The following is a 13,245-nucleotide window of genomic DNA, read 5'->3' as shown; positions in this document are numbered from 1 at the left end:
GGGAGGGAGGGTCAGCGATGTTATCTTCATTTTGAGACATGACTGTAAAGAAGACCACTGGAGTGAATAGAAATAAATAAATCTAATCTCAAACATAAATATCCTGTATATATATCTTTATATATACAGTATATATGTATATAAAGACTGGTTGTCAATTCAACATGTCAAACTCACACTCTCACAGGTTCACACACACACACACACACACACACACACACACACACACACACACACACACTCTAATTGAAAAGTGTACTGTCAAGTGGAAATGGAGCTAGACAGATAGAGGTGGGACATCAGGTCCACAACAGTTCATAAGTTTGAGTGAACTCCTCCTCAACTTCAATAATTTACACATAATTAAACAAGAAATTCAATTAGGTTTTAATCTGTTCCATATGGGCAGGCTGCAGATGGAGGCAAGGAATCCATTCAAACAGAACAAAAAAAATCATTTAGCTAGAGGATGATGGGAGGATGCGTAGCAGAACGTTTGAATTAAGACGGTTCATGAGGGCAGGGACAGACTTCTATCAAGGTCAGAATCAGCTCTCCTTTTCCCTTTTTTCACCGCTGGGCATGCTCGTTTGGAATGTGCTTCAGGAATGGGTTTGTTTGCGAATGAGTCACAGTTGCTGATAAGGCTGAGCAAGAAAGGCTGTTATGAGCATATATGGAGAGAGGATGTAGAGACCAAGGAACAGCAATGGTGGAGTGAAATGCTATCAGAGCAGAGGCGTCCATCTCTATCTCCAAAAATCTCCTGAAGACTCGTGTCTTTCATGAGCACTTCCTCTTCTAACACCGTTAACACCTTGCACTTTGTCTTATTGAACAGATTTAGAGTTTAGTGCATAATCCAAAGTCTCCCTCTGTACTGAAGCTTGAGGTTTGCCCCTCTATTGTAAGTCACATTGGATTTGAGCGTGGCAAGAGTTGAGAATGCGTTTCACAGTTTGAGAAAGTTGTGTTTTTCTATGGCGGAGGAAGTTTGTTTGATGAAATCTTTTTCTCAGCTCCAATGTGCTTTTCAGATATTAAGGATACGTTGTGTGAGGGATTCAATAGACTTTAATTTTGGGTGCAATCACTGCCATACAAGCTTAGACAACACCCACACACACATCAGTACAAATACACATTCCCTCTCACTGCTCATAAAATAGAAGTCCTAAGCACACACTCTAACACGCATATAAACCGCTGTTATTAATAATTCATTGAGCTCAGTCTTAAAGTCTTGGATTGTTTTTTTTCCAAATAGAGTTAATTTATCCTCCATTGTAAAGGATACAGCCAGTAGTAGGACTGGGGTAAGGCTTTATAATGTAAGGCCGGGAACACACTGGCTGTATGGCGTGTGCGTGGCGGCTGCGTCACTGAACTGCTGCGGATCGCACGTGCATACGTGCGTCTACATAGAGTTTGCAGGCTACTCCAATGTTGAGTTTCTTTCCATTATCAATTAATTTCTCATTTATTTTTGACAGAAAACGTCACTAAAATGTCACTGTCTCCACATGCAGCTGCTACAATGTTCAAAAAACATAATATCTATATTTGTTCATGTCTGTATCACATTTAGATTCAACTTCAACTACAGACGAAGGTGTCAGCTTTACGTAATGTTGCTGGTGTGTCAATATGACATCGACGGGTCTTTTCTCTGTCTATGTCACGCGTGAAAAATAGACGAGACGCCGAATCTGTAGATCACTTGACGCAGCTGCTAACACGTGCACCGAAATAAAAAGCAAGATGTTCCACAGCTGCCACGCACACGGCACGCACCCAGTGTGTCCCAGGCCTAAAGGGCTTCTGCTCACTGAAACGCTACAAGTGGTGAGTTTGTGATAATACAGAATGCAGTAACTTTAACACAACATACAGAAACGTAATGCGAAAATACCGTAATAGATAGATAGATAGATAGAAAGTCTTTATTGTCTCCAAGGGGCAATTCGGTCTGCAACAGTAGTCAACAACACAACCAGTACGCATCATAAATAAATAAACAATACATTTAGACACAAAAACATCTTAACCTACAGTAGATTTCATCATAATAAATTACAGGCACTGAGAGTCCATCAATATTTGTTAATTGCATTGACAACTATGTCAAGAACTTCTTTAAAAACCCAACAGCTGACGGGGCAAATGTCCTCAGATATATATCAGAGGGCGTTAGACATGAAGACCTGCCTCTAATACAAGCCTGTAACGTTCTGGAGTTGAGGTAAATAATCATGAGCACAGACAGTGGGAGAGAATAGGACGTTATTATTCAAACCTTTTTATTGAGATTTTTGAAAACACAAACGTGGTGGTGCCATACCAAAGAACATACAGAACATAAGCAGTAAACACATCAAACAACATAAAATATGCAACACCTCATAAATTAAAAACCATCATCATCATCATAATAAATAAAAAATAAAATAAAAATAATATTAATATTAATATTAAAAAAAAGGGGGGGGGGGGTCAGAGGACCTACTTCTGCTGCTTGGATACAAGGAGAAATGGCAGCCAGAGAGAGAATAGGACGTGATGATGTCAGTTGTTTACAGCGGTTCCACAGCAGTTTTCAACCATTCCACACATTGCCCACATGCAGCTTTACAGCTACCACTGTAAGCTCTGATCTACTCTTCTCCTGCCTTTTTTTTCCATGCAGCTCTTCGCTTCCACAGACCTGGGCCGCAAGTGGACTTTGCTTCAGGAGCGGGTGACCAAGGACAGAGTCTTCTGGTCAGTTAAACTTTCTCTTTATTACACTACACTGAGTTGGTGAGCAAGGTCAACATTAAGCCTGTTAGCGTTGTCATTGTGAGCTGATTTTAGCATTTAGCTCAAAGTGCTTGTGAGCCTAATTACTGCCTCACATTTCCGGTCATGTATGTGTTAAACAAACGAGGTACACTGTGAAAATGAGAGTGTAGAGTTATTGTTTGTACTGTTGAAGAGAACCAGGCTAGCTAGCTAGTTCCCCTGGTTCCAGTCTTTATGCTAAGATAAACAAACCATGTCCTCCAGCTTTGTAATAAACCTACAGAAAAGACATCAAATCAATCTTCTCATCTCACTCTTGGAAAGTAAGAAAATAAATGTATTTCCCATTTTAATACAGCTTAAAGCAATATATGATTCATTTTTCTTTTACAACAGACTTATTTACCATTTGCTGGTTTAAACTCTCAGTTTTCAACGTTGGCTGGTTATATTTTTCCCTTGGAGCTCTATATGTTATCCAATGGTAATACAAGCATGGGGGTTTATTTTACTTCAGTTTTTTATTTCTTGTTTGACTTATTAGATTGAAATCAAAAGCCCGATGCAGGAAACTATGTTTTGATCAAGTTTTGTCAGACACTCTATATCACTATATCCTGTATATCACACATGCCATGTGCTATTTACACAACACTGCTCAAACATGAAAATGATCTCTACAGCAGGTTTGTACCAGATGCTAATAAATCAGTTTTACGTCTGCTGTAATAAAAAAAGTTTTCTTAATCATGAATTTGAATTGGAATGTGTTGGTAAGCACTGGCACTGGAGTTTACGCAGCGGACCGTTTTATGGATGAATCTCTTGATATTTTTGTGGTTGCAGAGGCAGGAAAAGTTCCCACAGCAGGTGGAAGTATATGGCTTTTCCCCTCACATGTAATATTTCACAGCTCGAGAGCTATCTCTTCCAATCCTTCCCCTCCTCACTCTCCCCTCCATGCTATCTTGTATCATATATCTCTCCCTCTTCTTCTTCTCTCAGCTTTGTGTCTTCCTACTCCTTCCTGTACAATTATGTGCATTACTGTAAGACAATGCACTCGTTTAAATAAAATTGAGTTTACTCTCTTTTTCTGAAGGTCAGGAAGGCATCGCAGGCTCCTGTTTGTTTCCTCTCACTGCAGATAGTAAATGAGCTGGTGCGGATGCCCAGACACCTCTGATTTATACCACCAACTGTAACGCACAAATCATCCACACACTGTGCTGTGAGAGAATGAGAAGGTGGAGGGGGGGGGGCGAATAGGGCCAGGAAGGAAAGAGGGCCTTAATTACTTCCCACTTTACACTAAAGTTACATACTCTTGATCAGAGTTGGGATCTGAATATGCACACTAAACCATGACCCCTGTAATGCAGAGTTATCTTAAACAGTCTGTAACTTCTGCCTCTCGGGGGTCTCTCAATCTAAACAACAACAAAAGACGGCGTTGGGTGATGTCATCAACTCATTGAATAGCGTGGGATCACGTTGTCTTCACCACCATTACCGTAAGCTCCGCCCGGTTCCTCCTCCTCCTCCCAAGGTGTAAAAAGTGTATGTGGCTTAAAACTAGATAAAAGTCAATGTTGAGCTTCTGTCTGACAAACACACTGACACATGATCACAGAGGATATGATGTCACTGACATGTTAAAAATCACAGATTTCTCTGGTTTGAGAAGTGATGGAACATTTGTGATAATGTAAGAACACAACTGAACAACATATAGAACGCAGGTCCAGTTGTTTTTAGGCATTTAAACTTGGAAAAGTTACAGATTATAACTTTAAAAGATTTACATACTTTTAGTCGTCTAAACCTGGGTGGCAGGCACACACAGTCAGGAGAGGGAAACCAGGCAAATATTTGGCATATTGACGGATTTTGCAATGACAACTATAGACCCCCTTAAACGTCGCTCCCCCCTGATGAGGTGATTCTCACTCACACCTTCACCTCAGAGGCTGTAGCTGAGTCATTTTGCTACATTAGGCAAATTAAGTGAATTTGGGAGAATGTAAGAACACAACTAAACAACATATAGAACATAGGTCCAGTTGTTTTTAGACATTTAAATGTGGAAAAGTTACAGATTAGAACTTTAAGTTTCACCAACATTTCACTTTTCACGTCTGGATTTCATTATAACCTAAATTTAAATCCAGCATGTGTTTTTTTAGTCTGACTAACGCTGTATCAGGGAAGTAGGACTTCAAATGATTATTTTACAATGTACATTTAATCCCTGCTACTCTGAAACTGAACCACATACTGTTGTATTTGATTTGGCTCAGGTAAAACTGCCTGCGGCAGACACTCAGGTATTCAGGCCTGCACACACCGTGAAGTTACGACCAGCTCTGTGCGGACATGCCTGTGCATACATGTGCTATAAATGTGTGTGGTCAGGAGCAGACAGCATTAGCTAACGTCGCTGGCTCTGGCCTTAGCCGTGCCTGTGGCCTAACAGTCATAAAAGCAACAGGAGAACAGGGGTCTGGCAGCCATCGCACATAAATCACATTAAAAACATCACATTAAAATCATCCTGCTGCCGGGGTGGTCTGGCCAAATGTTGTTCCGGTGGACCTTGTTCTTGTTGATCCCGAGTTGTAAAGTTTTTGTTTGTCATTCTGAATAAAAAAAAGTAACAGCAGTTTTGAAATTGAACCGGCATCTCGCAGGATGACGGCTGACAACAAAAAGTAAAAGGTTGTTCGGTTAGGTGATGAAAATGCTATGAAAAGCGTATGGATAAAAGCTTAAACCAATGGTGAAACCAGAGCTGGGATGAAGCTGAATTCGAGCCCAGGGAGGATGTTTTCACAGTGTGTTGCACTTCCTCCCCCTTTTCTTCTAAAGCCATTCTCCCCTGTATTTATCAACCCTCCTATCTCTCTATCAGTCATGTCTGTCGTTCATTTCATTTCCCCAGCCTCCCTTTCAGCCCTCTCAGTCTGGCTACTTTCACTTCCCCGACCAAAGGAGGAGGAAACCCCACACAGTTAGGCTGTGATGAAGCTCTAACTGGACCAAAACGTCAGTTAAATGATGTATTGCCGGTGCGGAGTCTGCTCTCACCTTCAATCTTAGGCATTTGCATATCAAGCATGCAGCTGACACTTTTATCTGGAGTAACCTGCGTTGAGTGAGAAGGCTGAGGTTCAAAGCCTCAGTCAAGGAGACTTCAGCAGGAAAAAGGTGGGACCTGTTGGTCAGAAGTATTCTAACAGGCAACAGCTACGTAACCAAGATGAATGATTAGTTTTTTCTAGTCCTTTGCTTTGTCTTTTAAGCAGCTTTCTTACTCATTACCGAACTGCTGGCCTACTACTCATGTGTCGGTCAGTCTAATCTTAACACATTTGAATATTGACATGAAGATGTCTTCAGAGCAGCAGTGTTATACAACATGTAAAGTTTGGGGCAGATTGGACAAGGTATAATAAGATTTACAACAACTTCCTCTTTTGTGGCGAAACATTTCGCCACGCCATTCAACGAAAACTCAGAAGCTCCGCAATGTAGTCTCATGCAGGTCTTGAGGCTAGACTGACCAAATATGAAGTCCATCTGATATGTATATACAGTATATATGTGTATATATACAGTATGTACATATATTGTGCTCCAGTCTGACTGCAAACATGTTCAATTAGATGAATCTGATGTTTATCTCCATCAAAAACAGTGACGAGGAAGGAAAGAACGAGGCGAGCCTTCCACCTGCTGTAGCTGCACACGGCTCTGTTTAAAAGGCTGCTAGTCTAATATGTAACAAGTGTCACTAAACCTGACAGGAGAGATCCCCCACAAGACTGTGTAAGTTTTGTTGTCCCATAGGGAGAATTGCCTGATTCATGTGGGTTGTTGGGACCAGACTGATGAAACCTTCATGGAGGTCATCTGAATTTGTCGTGGTATCATCAGCTGCTTTAAAAGGGAGAGCTGTAAAATTCTAATATAAAGCGGCTCACCTAAATTTTTATGGATATCATCATCACGCCCTGTAGAAAACTTGAGTTTCTATTGGTTTGATGAAGCAATAAACACGTATACCATCATATGTGTTGCTAGAAGTCCTTGAATGTCAGGAAGCTAACTGATCGTACAGATGCAGATCCTGTAGCATTTCCTGTGATCCAGCCCCCCCCCCCCCTCCTCTCCCCCCATGGCTTGCTAATTGCTTGTAAAGGCTCTTTATAGGAAAAGTAATGAGGTTTTAAATCTCCATTCTGTCTTTACTGGGCTGGGGAAATTTCACAGACTGCACTACACAGTCCTAATCAGATGAACTACTCGGTTTAGTGTTCACAGAAGGGCAGGCAGAGCGAGCGTACTGTACAGTATGTCAGATGGCTTCTAAGAAGGAACAAGGGTATAAACATTTTTGGAGCTTTGTAAGCAGGCGAGGCAAAGCGGAGCACTTTCCAGGAAGAGCTGAGCTGTGCATATTTACAGAGGTATCTAAATCAAAGGGGACCAAAAGGATGCAGTATGTATAATCTGGGATGTTGTCATCTATGATTCAGTCACTGCACATTTTAATCAAATATTCAGTTTTAAATATTTTATTTCTCAAATAAATAAACCTGCCACTGCGGCACGATTCATTTGTGGACCTGTGATGAAATTAGTTCAGTCCATCTACTTTCTGTCAAGATGATGAAGCTGCGAACAAAGTGAAAGTGTCCCAGCCCACTCGAACACAACAGCATCTACAGCGGCAGCTTCAGTGACCGTTGAATGGCAGCTATTTTGAATTTCTTCTGTGTGTCACGATCTGATTATGGCAACTACAGTACGGTTTAAGCTCAACAAAGATTGTAGTTGTGACAAACAACACAATCCAAATGAACTAACTCAAATACACAGACAGACACCCCCCACCCCCCCTTCCCGCTCTCTCTCTTCAACACCTAATAATTATCCGTCAATGGTCAATCAGATGAGTTTGTTTACATCAGATCAGCTGTGTGCAGTAATAGAGACTCCTCTGATTACAGAACAGATATGAACTAAACTTTTCCGACAAATACGTTGCCATGGATACAGTGAGTTTAACTGTGGTCTTCGACTTGAGCCCCCTTTTCTTTCTTTTTTTTAACCCATCTTTGTTGTTTGTACATTTTGGAAAGTTCCTGTTATGTTATGTACCATTGGATGTGCTTACAACTATCACTGGAGCTTCTTCTTCTCTGGTTTTCTGATCGGCTTTATGGAGGTTTATTTGCGGTGGTGTTTTCGTGTCTGCGTGTTCAGGTCTAACTGAATCATGACTCTGATTTTTGACACAAAAACTCACACTGATGTGAGTTTCAGATGTTTTTGGATGATGATATTTGGGGACTTGTCAAATGATCTTATTCATCTGGTTTGTTTTGAGTGTTTTGATACGATATATGAATAAATGTAACCAGTGATATCAGACATGAGGAGCTCTCAGCAGAAAACAGGTTGGAGACCCTTGCGTTGAGGTATGGTTGTGTAACTAAAGAAGCTGGTTAAGGTTATGTTAGGAGAAGACTGTGGTTACTGTCAGTTGCAGGTTTGACAAGAATGCTGAGCTCCTACTTGAAAGTGAAGACATGCCCATGTATCACCCCGACCCCCTCACACTATCTCTCGCTTTGCAACACGAAGGACAAACTACTTCCTGTCCAGCATGATCGTATTAGGAATACTGGATTCAAAAAATGAGACTTGATTTGTTGACTGTGCTTGTTAGATACCTTATCTAAAATCTAAATTTGGTGTCATGCGGTCTTACTGTCCCTGATCAGAAATGTTATTGATGCTAGTAATAATCCTCTGTGTTGCAGGTCTGTATCCGGTGTGGATGTGGACCCTGATCTGGTGCACATGGAAATGCAGGATTCGAGTGGAGGTACGGTGATGCTCCTGCTCATTCACCTCATGGTGATGCTCGGGCTTGGTCACACAGTCACAGCTAAATGTTACCAAAATGATTCACTTAAATGACTTTGCTTTGATTCGTGCATTTGCTTGCTGATGCAAAGTAAAAGAGTTTGACTTTGGTTAATTCATTATGCAAATTTGTGACGTTGACCAATTACAAACCAGCCAACCAAGCTGCAACAACAGACTGGTTTTCTTCTGGGGGGAAAACAAATATATTTCTCTTTGCCTCTTCTGCTGTGACTAAGCATTTAAGGCGTACTTGTGAATTGTTTTTTTAATTAAAGAAAAGTAAAAGTATTTATTACCAAAATGAAATGTGTGTGTTCTTTAGGCCTAGTGAATGTGTTGCATTTCCTTCCACAGAAAACATTCGCAAAGCAGATTTTTGGAAAAACTTTAAACCTGAATTGTTTACATTCAGCAGTCTCCCTCTTTTGTGCCTTGTTTCTCCTTACATTCATGGAGTCAGAAAGCCATATAGCTCAGCAGACAACTGCACACTTCAGGGAAACCTTTCAAATGTGGACACAAGTACTAAACTTGGCACAAATCCTCCTTGGGTATTACTCATTAGCCGCTTGAAAATTCAAGATGGCCTCCATTTCTGGCAAGGAAATGTTATTTTTTTTCATCCACTATTTTCTCATATAAGAATAATCCAGGTGTCAAATGAAACATTTTAACAATGTAGAAGTGAAAGGAAATTTAAGAGTTGTGAATTTGACATCCTCATAGTCTGATACACAGGATTACATTACAAAATCATTGAAATCTCTCCTGGGTAAAATTCTGTGGTAAAATATGTGTTTCCTATATGCCAAAAATGGCATATAATTTTAAAATTTCAAGTGGCTTATGGGATTTTTCAAATGAATGGCCCTAGAGGGAGAAACGTACCAATTTTGGTGCTTGTACCACATTTGAAAGATTATTGCAGCACTAATAGCATTAACATGCTTTTTTTTTCTCTTCTCTTTATTCGTTTCCAACTCACTTGAAACCTGCATGTGAATTCACAGGAGCCAGAGCAAATGTTCAAACATAAATGTGTTTGTGCCACCACTAAAATTTGCTTGTACCACCTTCAAATGTGGTTTCACTAGTACAACACAAAACACTAGAAATCTATTGTGTTTAATAGGAATCTTCCTTTAAGTGTCTAAAACGTCGCCTGCAGTGTAAATACAGGTGGAGATGAATAGTTGACCTTGCTGTTGGGGGGGGGTCAATGGGGATTTAATGGGTAAGTTAAGGAGGGCCGCCATGGGCCCCCGGGGCAACAACAGCAAATCTGGATTATCATATCAGCTGAGTGACAGACAGGCAGGTTAGTGCTTCACCCGCCAACAAGGGCCAAGAGGGTAATAGAAGTAGTGAGTGTATTTGAGATTGTGTGTGGTTGTAATGCATGTCTGTGTTCTGGACTTCACCTCCTTTGGGTCTCTCAACCCATAATCCCCCACTCTAAATAAACCTGAGTGGGCAGAGTCAGAGAGTGGCGACAGATAATGAAGGGCAAAGTGAAGGATATGTTTTTTTTTTGTTTTTTTTTTAAATATTTGTAGTGACAAACTCTTTTTCTTCCATAAAACTCCCCTCTAGAAAAAATACAAACACTTCTTGAATCCCTTAAGGAGACTCGCAGTCTTTGAACCCACACACAGAGAGATGCTGCCTGCAATGTGAAAACTGTCAGCCCGAACAAGGCTGCCTGTGTTTGTGGAGGGTGAACGGGAAAGGCTGTCTGTCTGGGCCAGCTGCCCAGGCATGAGAGCTCTTCCTGGGGCTAGACAGCGCCACATGGTCCTCCCCCCCTCCACCTCCTCCTCCTCCTCCTCCTCCTCCTCATTCTCTTCCCTTTCCCTCTCCTTGCTTCTGTGCCCAGATAGATAGTTAGTCGAGGGGGGGCTGAAGCGATCAGGCATGCCAAACCAATCTGTTCGCCCTGTGCCCCCCCCGAACCCCCAACCCCCACCCTCCTCACATGGCATGGCCAAGGTTAAACGGTGACATGCTACAAGGAAGGACATAAAGTTGTAGGAGTCTCTGCAGAGGCGAGGAGCCGTGCCGATGTCATGTCAGGGGGTGGGGGGGTGGCGGGGGGGGGCTTTGCATCCAGGACCACTCATGACCAGTGGGACGAGACTAAAGAGAGACGGGGGTGGTGGATTGATGAATGAGCCATGTATACAGGGAGGCTGGCGGGGAGTGTGTTTGTGTGTCTGTGTCATCAGGGAGATTGATGTGCAGGAAAGCGTGAGTGTACCTTGCTCATGCACCAATACACACAAACATGCAAGCGTTCACACACTTTACTGTTCGGCCTGCAGAGAGAGAGAGACAGAGAGAGAGACATACATGGACATACATGTGTAGATAAGCACACACAGACACACACACACACACACACAGTAAACACTCTTGCAGTCAATATGATGTCATAAATTATTCAAGAAGTCACTCTTCTCTATTGTCAAAGTCAGTATTTACTTCTTGCAGGTTTCCTTGTACCACCCCATCTCTGCTGCGTAGGTGCAGGAAGTATGTGTGTGTGTGTGTGTGTGTGTGTGTGTGTGTGTGTGTGTATGTGTGTGTGTTTGCAGGTGTGTGAGGACAGCAAATGTCATGAAGACGTGTCTGTGCCACAGGCAGGAACTGAACACTTAGTCCAATCTAATAGTTTTTTAATGAGTTCCCCGCCGTATGCTGCTTTGATTAAATGTCCAGGCTTTTCAATAAATTAGCCAGTCCATTTGTTAGATCAGACACCTCTCGAACAAAGACGAAGCTGAGAAACAGAAGTGCAGAGCCGACGAGGAGGACAGACTCACTGATGTGATGTGGACTTGTTTAACTGAACTGAGTTTTTTGTCTTTGATTATTTTCTCTGGTGCTTTCACTTTAAAGAGAAACGATGTTGTCGCACATTTTTAAGACGCCACCGTAAAGAGCGCAGGGTCCCCTAAAGTGAGCTAGTTCTCTCCCTGATGTCATGTTCTATAGCCTTTAATAACCAGGGGCCGATCCCAAAAGCTAACTAAACAGCTTTTGTTTCACTCAGAGAATAGATAAATTATTAAAAGCCTTAAAGACAGGCTTTAGGTTCCCCTCTTCTTTAATTCAAGCTCAACACTTCCTCCATGTACCCAGGTTTGAGGTCTGCAGTTGGACCCTCTTAAGTGAATTAGGTGGCTCCTTCATCTCTACCGTGAGGCTAAAATATCCTCACTGGCTGGGTATCATTGGATAATCAAAAAACAAAATCACGTGGTCTATTTGTTTTTTGTTTCCAAACAAAAAGTGAGAAAACCAAATTCAAAAAATTGTCCAATTTTGGTTTTTGCAAATTCATTTCTTCATTTTTCTCATTTTTGCAAAAACAGTAGAACGGTGGGCAGACAGGAAGTGGAAGTGCAGTGTAAAAAAGTCAAAATAAAAGCTAAGAAGACATAAATAAAAGTGTAAAAATATAGTGTAGTACATATAGAAATATTAAAATCGAATATTCTATTCCCTTGACATTTAAAGGAGCAAATGAACTCCCTGACTCCACCTGTCTGTGGGCTAAAATCACAACATTACACTCGATATCTCATAATCTAATAATCAGATTTCCATGAAGTTTTGCTGAGCACATTAACGTCCCCATGAGGCTAAAATCCCTCTGTGTTTTGGTGCTCCAGCCACATCTTCATATAATTACAACAACCTCTTAGAGAATCATATCTGTCAGTCTGGTAGATGTATCATCCACTGAAGAGGTTGGTCAGTTGTATCTATTGATGTGTGTGTGTGTGTGTGCTTCGTGGGTTCGCTTAGTGCATCCCTGCTGCAATAACTCGCTGCTGTACAGACATGTGTATGGGTGCAGGCTTGTGTGTGTGTGTGTGTTTGTGTGTGTGTGTGGGGGGGGGGGGGGCTTGTCCCCTCTGGGAGGAGAATAACGGCTGAGTTTCAGCGGCCACTGTTGCTGATGCAGCTGCTGGTTGAAATTCAGTAGTGGGTGAGCTTTGCAACAGGCACTAACCTCTCTGTGTGTCTCTGTGAGGATAATCCCTTCTGGCCATTGGGAAGCTGGCATGACTCATAGAGTTTGGAAAAAGATGTGGGACATATGAAACGAAAGTTTTTGGCTGGCCCTTAACAGTCCCATAATCTGGGATGTTCCTGACTGACTGACTGACTGATCATATTTCCACCACTGGTCAGCCGAGTGCCTCATCAATGAGTTGGAGTTTTTGGATCAAACAGGTTCTATTTGGGAGGATTTTACAACTGTAGAGTTAACAACTAACAGCATTGTCTCTACATCTAGAGACTCTGGTTTCCCGGCTGCTCGGGAACTGCGGCGAAGAGGAGGAGCGCTTCCAATACACTGAGCCTCGCCTCCATTACAGCAAATAAACTACATTCATCACATGTATCATTATTACTAAAGGAGGCAGAGGAATAACTAAACATAAGACACACACAGCAGAGAGAGAGAGAGAGGGAGGGAGAGAGAGTCATCAGTAACGAGGCTTCGTACTAACGACT

General features: G+C 41.8%; 1 protein-coding gene across 1 annotated transcript in view; it reads left to right on the top strand.

The window, feature by feature from the left end:
* The window catches only part of sorcs2 (sortilin related VPS10 domain containing receptor 2), a 334,331-nt gene that overhangs the window by 277,208 nt on the left and 43,878 nt on the right, over nucleotides 1–13,245 (top strand). The window contains 2 exon segments of the mRNA XM_022752257.1: nucleotides 2,687–2,760; nucleotides 8,610–8,674. Of these exon segments, the coding sequence (XP_022607978.1) occupies nucleotides 2,687–2,760; nucleotides 8,610–8,674 (139 nt within the window).

Source organism: Seriola dumerili, unplaced genomic scaffold (genome assembly GCF_002260705.1).
Source record: "Seriola dumerili isolate Sdu_G_001 unplaced genomic scaffold, Sdu_1.0 BDQW01000167.1, whole genome shotgun sequence".
Classification (NCBI taxonomy): Eukaryota; Metazoa; Chordata; class Actinopteri; order Carangiformes; family Carangidae; genus Seriola; species Seriola dumerili.
The sequence above is the reverse complement of the archived record's forward strand: the minus strand, read 5'-3'. Positions and strand labels throughout refer to the sequence as shown.